This window comes from Bombus vosnesenskii, unplaced genomic scaffold (genome assembly GCF_011952255.1).
Source record: "Bombus vosnesenskii isolate JDL3184/JDL3185 unplaced genomic scaffold, Bvos_JDL3184-5_v1.1 scf7180000013371, whole genome shotgun sequence".
Classification (NCBI taxonomy): domain Eukaryota; kingdom Metazoa; phylum Arthropoda; class Insecta; order Hymenoptera; family Apidae; genus Bombus; species Bombus vosnesenskii.
In genome coordinates, this window is record NW_022883004.1 from 175,885 (window position 1) to 188,624 (window position 12,740).

The following is a 12,740-nucleotide window of genomic DNA, read 5'->3' on the forward strand; positions in this document are numbered from 1 at the left end:
TATATCAACAGTTTGGAAACGCAACGGTCGACAACGATTCTCACGTTTCTTTTTATATTTTTGAACCGATTTTTTGTAACAAGATGAAACGCAGACATGAATAGAAATATTAATTTACTGTGGCATTTGTTGACACTTACAAGGAAAATATTTGGAGGCGACGCATTGCGATGGTACATTGCCATGCATTCTATTGTACATGTACAATGTACATAGATCGGTATCGGCGAATCGTTACCAGATGTAACTTTGTATCGATGTAGGAATCACAATACTGTCAGTTGGTAAGTAAGGCCCAATTGAGATACAAGTTTCAATGTGTAGAAGGCAGCACTGCTGTATAATTTACGGTAGATTCTCATCATTGTATTTTGTTTCTGAATCCTTGGTTAATCTTTAACCAATATATGTTAAAAAGCAGAATCACTCATACGCAAATAATTTTTATAATGGCTCGGTTCTTTTGATCCAGTCTCTTTAATAACGCGGAATTAGAAAATCAGATTCTCTCAATTAACGACCTTTTTACCCATTTCTTCTTAGTCTTTAATTATTTATTTTCTATAATCAACATATTTCCTATTATCGATAATAAAACTTGAGTGTACTGTAGTGAATAGTACTGTATTGAATAGTAATTGATATCACGCTATTGAAAATTGAAAAGAATCTGATAAATTGAAACTGATATAGGTTTCATGAAACCTAGATATCATAAAAACAATTTTTTCGGAAACAAAATTTTGCATGAATAAATAATCTATATTTGACATTTATCTTTTTATATTACGGTTTTATATTTTATATAAACAGAATATTTGAAATTAAATTCTTTTAGGTCAATATAAATATATATTTATCTATATAATTAACTACTCTTTAATACCGATTGCAGTTTATGAATTAAGAAAAGATAATAATCGTGAAACACCCGTTTGAAAATTTTTCTGAAAATAGAGAAGCTAATGCGGTAGATGTTCGTTTATCCAAATTGGTTAGAGGACAAGATATTGCGAATAGCCGATAATCGAATTCGAATAATAAAAATCTACTTGCTATCTCTACCAACTACTGCTGAGTTTCAATAATAGAAATCGACGTTCAGATATCTGAGGTTGATTAATAATTTCGACATAAATTGTGTTAAATTACATATCAGCTTAAAGAAAATACACGGACATGTACGATTCTGAATACGCCTTCGTATAACTGAAAGTGTGCTCAAATGTAGTTCGGATAATAAAGTTTCAGTTACCAGTTCGCATAACCAACCGTAAACAAAATCTGATTCGTATAAACGGGATTCGGATAAACGAACTTCTATCGTGTGTAATAGTAATGGTGCAATTCGCTTAAAATATAAAATTATAGTTCTTAGAAACATTATATAACTATTACAGAATAATCTCCTCGCGGAACTGTGTTGATAAAAAAAGAAATTATGTATTCATTACCAGTGTATATAAATATCAATGAGAAATAAAGGTCTACAGCACATTTCGATCAAAATTAAGTTAACAATACAGTATGATTTTACAGTCTCTATAAATCATTTTAGTGCACACAGAATGCAGATATTGCAGTAAAAAGGCAATGTAATTTTGAAAGCAAGAAACGTGTTAGGTGTTTGAAATTTGCGGAAAAGGGAACTATAATACATCTAATTAAAATAGTTGTAGTTAAGTAGTTTTGAATTACTCCGCTTCATTGTAATAAATACTTAAATAAAATGTATCACTACGCCCTCTAGCTGTTCTGTTAAAGTTTTCAATGGAATAAGCGTCTAAGGTACAGGAAAATGTCATCACAACATTAAAGAGCAGTGTAACCTACAAACGGATTTATCTCGGGATGTGTTAAATGCGAGTTAGACCCTTATTACCTTTGGTATTCAATTAATTGAATTTTGATTACCTGATGTAGTATAATAATTAAGAGGCACGTTGGCAATATTATAGGTATCCGGAAGGGATGCGAGCTTTTCAGCAATGATTACACTTTTCCCTGATCCCGCCGCACCTATCAGCATTACCGGCACACGTTGTTGTATGAAAACATCCAGGAAAAAGTGTATGCGCGCAGTTTCTCCAGTTGACACCAAAGTGGACTAGGAAATGAAATCATTCATGAGAATTTGAAAGGTTTGACGGAAAGTTTACAAAATATGCACACTCGGTCACAAAAAGATTCGGACTTTGTACAGTCTATTTCTATCCTCTATACATTTTCAATAAATATACAGTAACCAATAAAAATATATTACATTATATTACACTACATTATATAGATAACAGTAGAAAAACATTTTCGCACTTTTTCACGATATTTGGCCTACAACTGTAATAAATTTAGAGACTTTCGCATCTTTCGATTCAGCATGTATATATCTGTTTTATGTCTTCAAAGTGTGTTGTTTAAATCTTCACTATAGGCTCAGGTAAAAATTGTAAACAAATTAACATTTATTTTTTTCTTTCCGATTCCAACCAATTGTAATTTTTTGAAAACATTTTTTACACGTCATATAGTAAACTATACCTCCTAACTTCTAAAAAAAAAAACGAAGTTGGTTGGCCTAACCTAAAAAAAGGTTATTCCGTTTTAAAGAGTATCCGAACATACATAGATATATTAATGCCGGTCACTATTTTACTCGGGGCCCTGTTACCAGTAGATAAAACAGGCACGTACCCAAAGAAGAGGAGCTCGGACAGAAATATTTGTTATTACTGCATGAAATAAATAAATCCACTGTCTGAATATATTAACTATAAAACAGCATTGAACCAACTACCCATATGTGAGACTGAAAAGATAGTTGTTCGAGGAGAAACAGCTATATTATTTAATAAACCGAATGAATTTGAACTTGTTTCGTTAATATGTATATGGAAAAATTTTCTAGATCGAACAAATGTTAAATGTTCTTAGCAAATTATTGAAATATCATCATATGATAACATAAATAATTTTATTAAAAATATATATAATAATTTCAGAGGGTAATAATTTCAAAAGGATTTCGAAAATGAAGCTGAAAATATTATTTCAATTAAATACAAAAGAATACCGAGTTACACAAAAATATTTTTCGATGATAACAATGGAAACAACGTACGATTACAAAGAAGTGAAGCATTTAAAGTGAACATATTTTTAACCGTTTGTGATAGAATAGTCACTGATATCTGTAGAAGAGGTGATATATAACGATGTGGACAAAAAGTTTACATTTATGTACCTACATATAATTGTATCAAAGAAGCATTCATGTATTGTAAAACTTATATTGAGGGAATTTATAGCAAAGATGTAAATGTTAATGAACTGAAAGTGGAAATGTAGCAGTTTAATATATTAATTGAGGCTAAAAATGTAGTCATTGTTTGTGAAAAATCGAATTTTATGATCGAAAACAAAATTATGCACAGTTCCTAATGTCAGAATAACTTAAACTTATTTTTAACATTACTGAACTATTTTTCAACATTAGATAACTGAAACTGGTAAAAGATTATTTACGTAGTACCTTTTCGGAATAAAAGTTAACGCAATGGCAATGCTGTACATAGAAATGGATATTCTCAAATTCTTTGCTATGAGGATATTATTAATAAGATTTCAGATGTCATAATAAATCAACACAACTATAGAAATTATGATTTTTTGTTAACAAATATTACTCTCACCCTTCTTTATATAAGAAGGCCCCACTTTCATTCGTATAGCTCGGACCTGAAAAGCTCTAGATGCGGTCCTGATTTTACTCATTTTTTTCTAGGAAAAAATTCCATTGCGTAAATTTTTATAATCGCTTAAATAATTACATGACTCTTATAACACTGGTCAATTTAAAAGCATTTGAACAAATTTAAAAACACTCGTTTTTCACAATGTATCTATTTAAACATTGGTGATCATATGGATACTCGGCCTAATGTTAGTAATTTAATTTTTTGTCACTAATTGACGTATTGAAATTCTGAGTTTTCTATGTTGAAACATAGACGAAAGCATGCCCCGAGTGAAGTCAAAAAACCAACATGGTATTACCTTAAAAGAAGTATTTACATATATATGTTTATGGGTATTCACAGCATTTATGTAACTATGTATATAGCTATATGCGCCACACATGCGCATAACTCTTCCTTAAGTTGTCATCATGTTTATTTGTAGGCTTAACTAGAGTTAGTTAGTTAGAAGTTTAACTAGAGTTCGAGTCATGCTTTTCTCCAGCGAGTGCGCAGATCTGTTTATACCGTGCTCGGAAGTGTTCGTCCGATTTTCACTAATTACTTTACATATTGGTAATGAAGTTTTTTTTGTAATAAATGCTCGTTATCGTTAATATCAGTTCATGCAAATCATGCTAGTTATCGATAGAAATGATACTATGTGCTTCCTTTCGTGAGAAATGTGAAAATGTGTCGATCGTGATCAGGCGACTGAAATCTGCTACTTTTCGTAACGCACAACATTATTATGACGATATTATACCTAGACACTTACAATATTAAATGAACGCAAACAAATGTTGGTATTTGGTAACTTATAACGAGACAAGGTTACAATAGGTACATTTCGTCGAAACAAAAATATTCGTGTCGTACTATTATTCACCTAAATGTTCGTGGTATACTTAACCTTTTGTGGTCCTTTTTCTTTCAAATTTAACTCAATTGAATTAAATTTTTAGTGATGCCCGAGTCTATACATATTTTCGCAATAGTTTTCACTATTTTCTTAAGATGCCCCTCGACATGATATGATATTTACGGATTAACCTTTGTATACATCTATTACTGAAAACATTTGTGTACAATATACATATATTATATTACATATATTTGGGTATATTTAATAACATAGAAAATATTTCACTGTTTGTTTTCATAGCAAACCAACTGTATGAATACTTCTATCTCACACTGTGTATTGTATTATTACAAAAATATTTATTAGCTAGAACTTTTTGTAGCCATTATATATATAGTTATCTTATTTATAAACAGTTCATTCGTTTACATTATCTACAGGGTATAAATAAAAAAGTGGGCGCTGCTTACAAGATCGATTGTTGGTACGAAGAGAACAATAAAAAAAGTTGATGTAAAAAAATTTTGTTTCAGGATCTTTTTCAGGTTAAAAGTCATATCATTTACACTAATTTTTTACCTAACCTTTTACCTTTTTACACTAAATTTAACCATTTTATATTATATATTTTCCTACTATTGGCAAGAATGTATCAGATGTGTCGAACTTTCTTTATTGGCTTAATCACACTGTCATTCTCTCCAAATCTTTCACTCTCAAGGTTGAAAACAAATAACATTCGATACAGATGGAAGTCAACCACTACATCCTTTGTCTCTAAGTGAGAAACGTAAAGTGTGAGTGAGATAGAGAAAATACTCTCTTTGTGTTTAAAATCAATCTTGTAAGTAGCGCTCCCTTTTTTTTATTTTCATTTTGCATGCTATTGTTGGGCGATTAGCTCTTTCTCAGTCATAAATAAATAAGCGTTAATATGTATTAATTTTCTAAAAGATAGTTTAAAGCATGCGAGTGAGTAAATCTCACCTGGCTAAGGGAGCAGTGTAAGCGATTGCAGGATATTCTATATACTACCCACGTGATCGAGCACAAGGAAAATTTGTTTCCCTAGTATTAGTACAGACTAGCATAGAGATATCGTTATCATTATAGATATAGATGTCAGTCGTTATAGATAACAATAACTTGTTAAATATTGGTCTAGTTTATCAGATATCGAGTAAAATATTTTTAAAAAATTGTGATTTTCTGAATTGCAAAAAAAACAGTAAAAGCCACTTTTTCCAACCTTTTTTTAAAATTTAAAAGCTTAAAATAAAACTTTAAAAAACGCATATTGTACATTTATGTCATACACATGCTGAAAATTTGATGCAGAAACAAGCGAGAGGTATCGGAAGTTAGATTTATTACAGGTATAGGTAGAAGGTCGTGAAAACAGTGCAAACTACGATTTTCACCATTTTAATTGTTTGTTGCTTAAAGTAACGTTAGCCCATTTCGATGAAATTTTTAGCATGTATGTTATTGTTACAAATATACAAAACATACTTTTTAAGTTTAAGTTTTTAAGGTTATGAAAAGCGACTTTTACTATTTTCTTTGCGATTTCGAATCAACTGAAAGCTTTTCAAAACTTTTAACGTGTTATGTAGCAAACTAATCCATCTAACTTTTCGAGAAAAACCAAGTCGTTTGGTTCAATTTTAAAAAAGTTATTGTTATAAAGGTTAGACGAATACGAGTGTGAGTACATTGTTGAAAAACAAAAGGCGCTTTGTCTGCCGGAACATAACCTGTCGCTATACATTAGGTTGTCCCAAAAGCTTCTTTTGTTTTATAAGGAAATAACAGATGCATAATATTTTTGGTTTTACATTATTTTATCAGATTATGTATGATCCATTTCGTTCCAGTGGAACGCATCTTGTGGTATGTAAATACAAATGTTGGGCATCCATTATTTCCTTATAAAACGGAAGAAACTTTTGGGACAACCTAATATATATGTTGTACCTTCGTCATAGAGTACACGGTAATAATAAGGCATGAATTAAATTCTGTACAGGGTGGTTGGTAACTGGTGGTACAAGCGGAAAGGGCGTGATTCTACGCGGAAAAAGAAGTCGAAGATATAGAATAAAAAATTTTTTTTTTTAATTTTTCCATCGAGACAACGATCTACAGTGAGATCCGTTATAACGTACCGCACGCGTACCGAGCGAAAATTCAAAGTCGATTTTCTCGAAAACAAAGCCACAAACGAAAAATTTTTATTCTATATTTTCGACTTCTTTTTTCGCATAGAATCACCCCCATTCCGCTTGTACAACCAGTTATCAACCACCCTGTATATAGAGATTTATGACTCGTATTTTACGAATAAAAACGTCTTCCTGATTTTTGCTTTCCACGGATACGTGACAGACCTCTTTTTAGGAGAAGATGGAAAGGGTACCTTTGCCTTAGACACATCATAATAAATGTTTTTCTTTTAGTAATTTCTTTCCTATTTTCCTCCTATTGCATCTCTGTTAATAGAAAATTTGTTTCATAACATTTATTTGGTATAGTATTATTAATGAATAGAAAAACATTTTTCTTATTTCTTTTCAACTATGGCGGTGATGCGTGGCATGAGTCGCGCGATAAAAATATTCATTCATAGACGTTATTGTTACCAATCTTTTTCCACAGAATTAAAATGTTTTCCTCAAAAATCCACTATTTTCACTAAAATACGTATTTTTTAAAATCTTTATGTACTTCCGCAGCTCATGTAAGACACGAAAATTTCTGGTTTTTTGGTTTAGGTCGCACTAGTTCTAAAAAGTGCGTTACGCTGATGGATAGGTCAATTTTACATGGCTCATTGCGCATCGCCATTTTGTTGAAAATAAATAAAAAAAGGTTATATTTCTGTCCATTAGTTGTCATACAATAAATCCCGTAAAACAAATTTTCTATTGAATTCATATAATCAATAGAAATAAAAAATAGAAAAGAAATTGCTACAAAACGTAGAATTTTCATGTGTCCCAGGTATTCACCTCTTAAAATACGGTCTGCTGGTCTGCCAGGTGTTCGTGACAAGCAGAATCTTCTATTCGTGAAGTACGAGTCATAAAGTCAAAAGCATTTATGCCCTCTTACTGACTTGTACTCAATGCTACAGGTAATTGATTGAAAGAACTAATTTGTTTATTGCCTGCCGGAGGGTACACGTGATTTCGGGTAACCACACACTATTATCTTAGAGGTTCTCCCAGCTTAAAATTCAATATAACGTTATTATTTTATTGTTATAATAAGTATAAGGATTGCTGGGTGCCACCTGTTACTTTTCGACGTTATATCGGAATAAAAATAAAGTTAAATACGTCTACGAATCATGTGTGCTTCTCTTTATCTCGCGAGTTTCTAAAATCATAATTATAGTGTTCTCATATTACCTATTATATTTTTTATCAATTGATTCTTCAGCGAGTTAACTTCTGAATCCAAATTACTGTATACTTTTTCGATGGAAAAGGACCAGCATTATTAAAGAATTCAAATAACAATTCTATAATATAAAACATAGTTGGTAAGTTAAATTAAATCATCATATTTCGTACTAGTAATATCAAAATTATTATAAACGAAATCTTCACACATTTTCAATTACAACATATTTGAACTGCTTTGTTAAGGCGTTATTATTTGAAATAAATAAATATTTTAACAGTTGTTTTTAAGCCAGGTTTATGGTACTGCAGTACCTGTTCTAATGGCGAGTGTTAGATTATATAGAGGCACTTTTATCATATTTCGGATCAGTTTCATTCATAGTCAGAAGAACTTCTAATTTCTGGAGTTAACGAAGAAATCAGAGAGTTTCTCTGCGTCTCAATTACATTGACGCAGCACAAAGCGCTAATCTGGAGTTCGGCCCCTATGCAAGTAACTTGTATCGATGCCTTGGGTTCTTTAGCTCGGATAACTATATATATTATATATCTCGCTCCTTTATCTTAAAGGCGGTGTTTTTATGAGCGTTGCTAATGTTTAGGAAAGCAAGTAATTCTTCATTGGTCAACACTCTATCATTCTGTTACGAATAGGATTCTCGCCTATGTTATGTTAGACGCTGTACTTAGTATTACTCATTCAAACGTAGTAAAGTAAACGTCTAACCGCCTTTAAGGTAATTCGCATTCTGTCATTGCCCGGTCTCATTTATTTTATACCTACTATATCAATTCTACAGTCCTCTTTCCCTTCCTTATTGTAACTATTTTATAAATTGCGAATATCGGGCGGCTCGGCGTGTTCTTTATTTCTTCTTTCCTTAATTTTCTGAGTTTGAAAATTTTAATTCGAGAATCGACAGCAACAAAGGAGAATACTACGAACTACTGATCAACAGTCAATATCAAATCTCCAGAGTGAAGCGTAGAACGAGTTTTGAGGAAAGCTTTATTTCAACTTGGATAAGAATAACCGGATAGCGAGGTAAATTTTAACCTCAATCCTTCATTTAATCTTTCACGTTCTAAAGGAATTCAGAGGTATTTTTTTTATTAATACGTTGCTATAAAGTAAGTGTGTGTACATTTAAAATTAGATGTTATTTATAAGCAGTACTTTCGTAGAATTCTCGAAATGTATTGTAGGAAGATATATATCCTAATAGATGTATTATATATAAGGTGGATATATATACATATATATATATCTATATTATTTCATCATCAAAATAAGACTAACAAATAAAAATGGCAAATTTACGATAGTTATACAATACAATAATAATATAATAATAAATAATATAATAATATAATAATATAATAACATAATAATTTAGGACATAGAGGATCAAGAAGTGAATCGAGATGCCTAATAAAAAGAAAACGCAAAATAAACCGAAAACTTTTTGCGACAGATGCCACCGGGTAGGACATCTCGCACGAGATTGTTTCACGCTTATGTGCGACTACTGTAAAAGAACAGGACATGATATGCTGGATTGTAGATCCTTTGAGAGAGATAAAGAATACATAATAGATTCAGCTAAGCAGCGTTACAGAAAAAATTTTGCAAATGCTGCTCCACAACCCGAGGGCCAACCTGGTACCAGCAGCGAAATCAGTACAGAAATATCAACCCTATCAACTGTAGGAGCTTACCGTGAATATTTAATATCTCCTTATAAAGATATTATCGAGATCTCAACCCCAGAATTGAAAGGTGAAAAAGCAAAGATGATGGTTTCTAAAAACTGTCCAATTACAATGATAAAAATAGGTACGTTAAAGGACGATGTGACTGCTGCTAAAGAAGTCCTCACTTTAGAGGATGTATTCGGTGCTCGGATTCAAACCATATGTTTAATATGCTTAAGTATACACGTAAATAACAAGACTATACTACATCCTTGTCGAGTAATTTCTGATGACTTTTACGTAGAGACAGATGGCATATTCGGCTGCGATTTTATGGGCAGAGCAAAAATCAAGGATGGGAAACATGTAGAATTAGCTGGAGTACGAATACGATTCATCCCTAACCAACATGTACGCGGAGTACTAAGAGTTAATGAACTAGTGGATATTCCAAACGAGGACTCAGATTCAGAGACACTAACAGAATCAAGTAGCGAATTAAATTCTTAAATCAGGTATTTCTCTCGCGTTATAATTTACCAAATAATAATATTAGCCAAATGAGGCAGGTTATAGTCTCTAATAGCTGAATTTTTTAATTTTATATAGTAAATGATAATCTGTCAGAATTCTATTTTTAACGTTTTATTCTATGTTACTTATTCTGCTAAACTTATACCGTTTTCTGAAGAATTAATTAAAACATTCACTTTTATCTTATGACATACGGATATACTCGAGGAAAAATGAAGTTTATCATTTCTTTTGCAATATTTCGACTTTTCAAAACCATTATATAGATCACAACGGACGTGCAAGCACTTCGGATGCCATATTATTACAGCAGAATTGAATTTAATGAAATAATATTTAAAAATGTAATTCAATTATCCGTTCAATTATATATATCATAAGTTATACGCGAAAACCTAACATTATTGATATTTAACGGTATAATATTGATAGAAGTACGTCAATCTGATACATATTTCGATTTATGTAATATTTAAACCAGCGCAATTATCTATTATTTGCAAACACTGTGTGACATAAAATACAAGACTGTTATAATTACGACTGAAGGAAAATATATCATTTTAATAGCAAAATTCACAATATAGATTAATACACATCTAAATATAATTTAACGTTAGCAGATTTTCCTGAAAATACATATACAAATGTAAAATAATTTAAAAAAATCAGATGATGCATGATCAATTAGCAAACGCTTAACAGAGTTAAAAACATACATTTTTGAAAAAGATAGTACTGCCCATGCATAATGTTATTACATAGTAGTTTTACTTATTTAACTTATTATTATAAGGATAGTAATAATTATCATTCATTCAGCGAAAAGGATGATATCGATAAGTAAACTGCGAACGTTTATGTACGAAAAATGTGTAAAATTGTAGATCAACGTAAAAAATATCTAAAGTAAGGTAGTCGTTACAATATTTTAGAAAGTAAATCAAATCTCTATTTAAATCTCAGGTATTTCTTAGTTGCATTTACAAACATATAAACATGCATAAACATTTGTAGTTTACAAATAATCAATAAACAGAACCCCCTATACCAATTATCCATATAGATTGAAAAAAGAAAAATGTTTGCATCAACATCTAATGTACAAGTATAATACGAACAATTTACTGATGTACACGAAATTCTTATCCCATTTATACTGTATTTTGCATTTGTATAGTATTATTCATCACGCGGTTTACGGAATTAAAGAAGAACAAAGAATTCGTAATGTAATCATCGAAAATTAATAATCAATACTAAACGAAAAACTGGTCCATTGTTACCACATTACTAATGTTTATTTGCAAAGTGTTTGGTTCCTACTCTTATCCGTAGAGCATAATATCATCAAGCAAAAAAAATTTGAAGTCTTTGTATACTTAGTGTCACATTTAAGTCAATTCATGTGAATAACGTTTAAGGCGTTAATAATATTGAAAATATTCCAGATTAAAGCATGTTTCTGTAAATGACTGAGATTTTGTACTTAAAAAAACATTTGTGGATAAGCTTTCGTTTCTTTTATGCCTCTTATTATTATTATTATCCACTGTAAGTTTGATAAGAATTAAATTTTCATTCAAAATGTGAATGAATTACTTATGATATTGGCAAATATGTGTAAGATCGTACATTTAATATCTAATAAATTTTTACATTCATTCACCAAGCTATTTTTTTTTATGTTATTTAAATTCTATTTTATGTGTTTATGCAGGCCGCACAAGAAAGCAGGGAAAATTTTTAGGAGCATATAGCACCCATCAAAACAAATAAAGAAATCTCAATGAACATAGGTACAAATGGGTTCATGGATTTATTAAAATCTTTTTTGCTCATTTTTATCATTACTACGAGCTCCTAAAGTTTTTCTTCAACCTTTTTATGCACTCTGTATATATCAAAATTATAAGAAACTGTATAACACAGGGTGTCTCATCACAATAGGTCCACGTAAATATCTGCTAAACTATATATTATTCGAAAATGTGTTTCAAGTAAAACTTGCTTTAAACAATATATTTTACCTTGATGCAAGCATTTGACAGAAAACATTTATTAATAAACCTTATGATGATCTTATCTAGATGGGCGTACCTTGGAGGTTTCAATGTTACCTTTGCTTTTTAAAGTGGAAATATATATATATATATATATATATATATATATATATTTTTGATATATCATTTGATGCGTTTTTTAATTCTCTGCAAAAGTAGGTATTAAATACAAGGAAAGATAACGCTTTTATATTTATGTTTTGCTGGTTTTCTATACACTCAATTTCATGAAATTAGTACTGAAATATCTTTCAAGTTCTACTGTGTAAAAAATATACAGTTCCATCCAAAAAAAAGATCACCTTGAGATACTGAAAAGTCCTCCACATGGACAAATCTTACAGTTGTCATAAGACATCCTCCTTGAAACAGAACAAGTTTTATTTGAAACACTTGTTCGAATAACATATAGTTTAGAAAATGAAATTCCTTGTATAAT

At 30.6% G+C, this 12,740-nt stretch overlaps 1 protein-coding gene across 1 annotated transcript; it reads left to right on the top strand.

Annotated features, from left to right (window-relative positions):
- Positions 1-8,528: 8,528 nt before the first annotated feature.
- On the top strand, positions 8,529-10,320 carry LOC117237449. The gene is made up of 2 exons (XM_033501426.1): positions 8,529-9,054; positions 9,407-10,320. Exon 2 carries the CDS (start codon positions 9,435-9,437, stop codon positions 10,212-10,214), a length of 780 nt encoding a protein of 259 aa, XP_033357317.1. The 5' UTR covers positions 8,529-9,054; positions 9,407-9,434; the 3' UTR covers positions 10,215-10,320.
- The last annotated feature ends 2,420 nt before the right edge of the window (positions 10,321-12,740 follow it).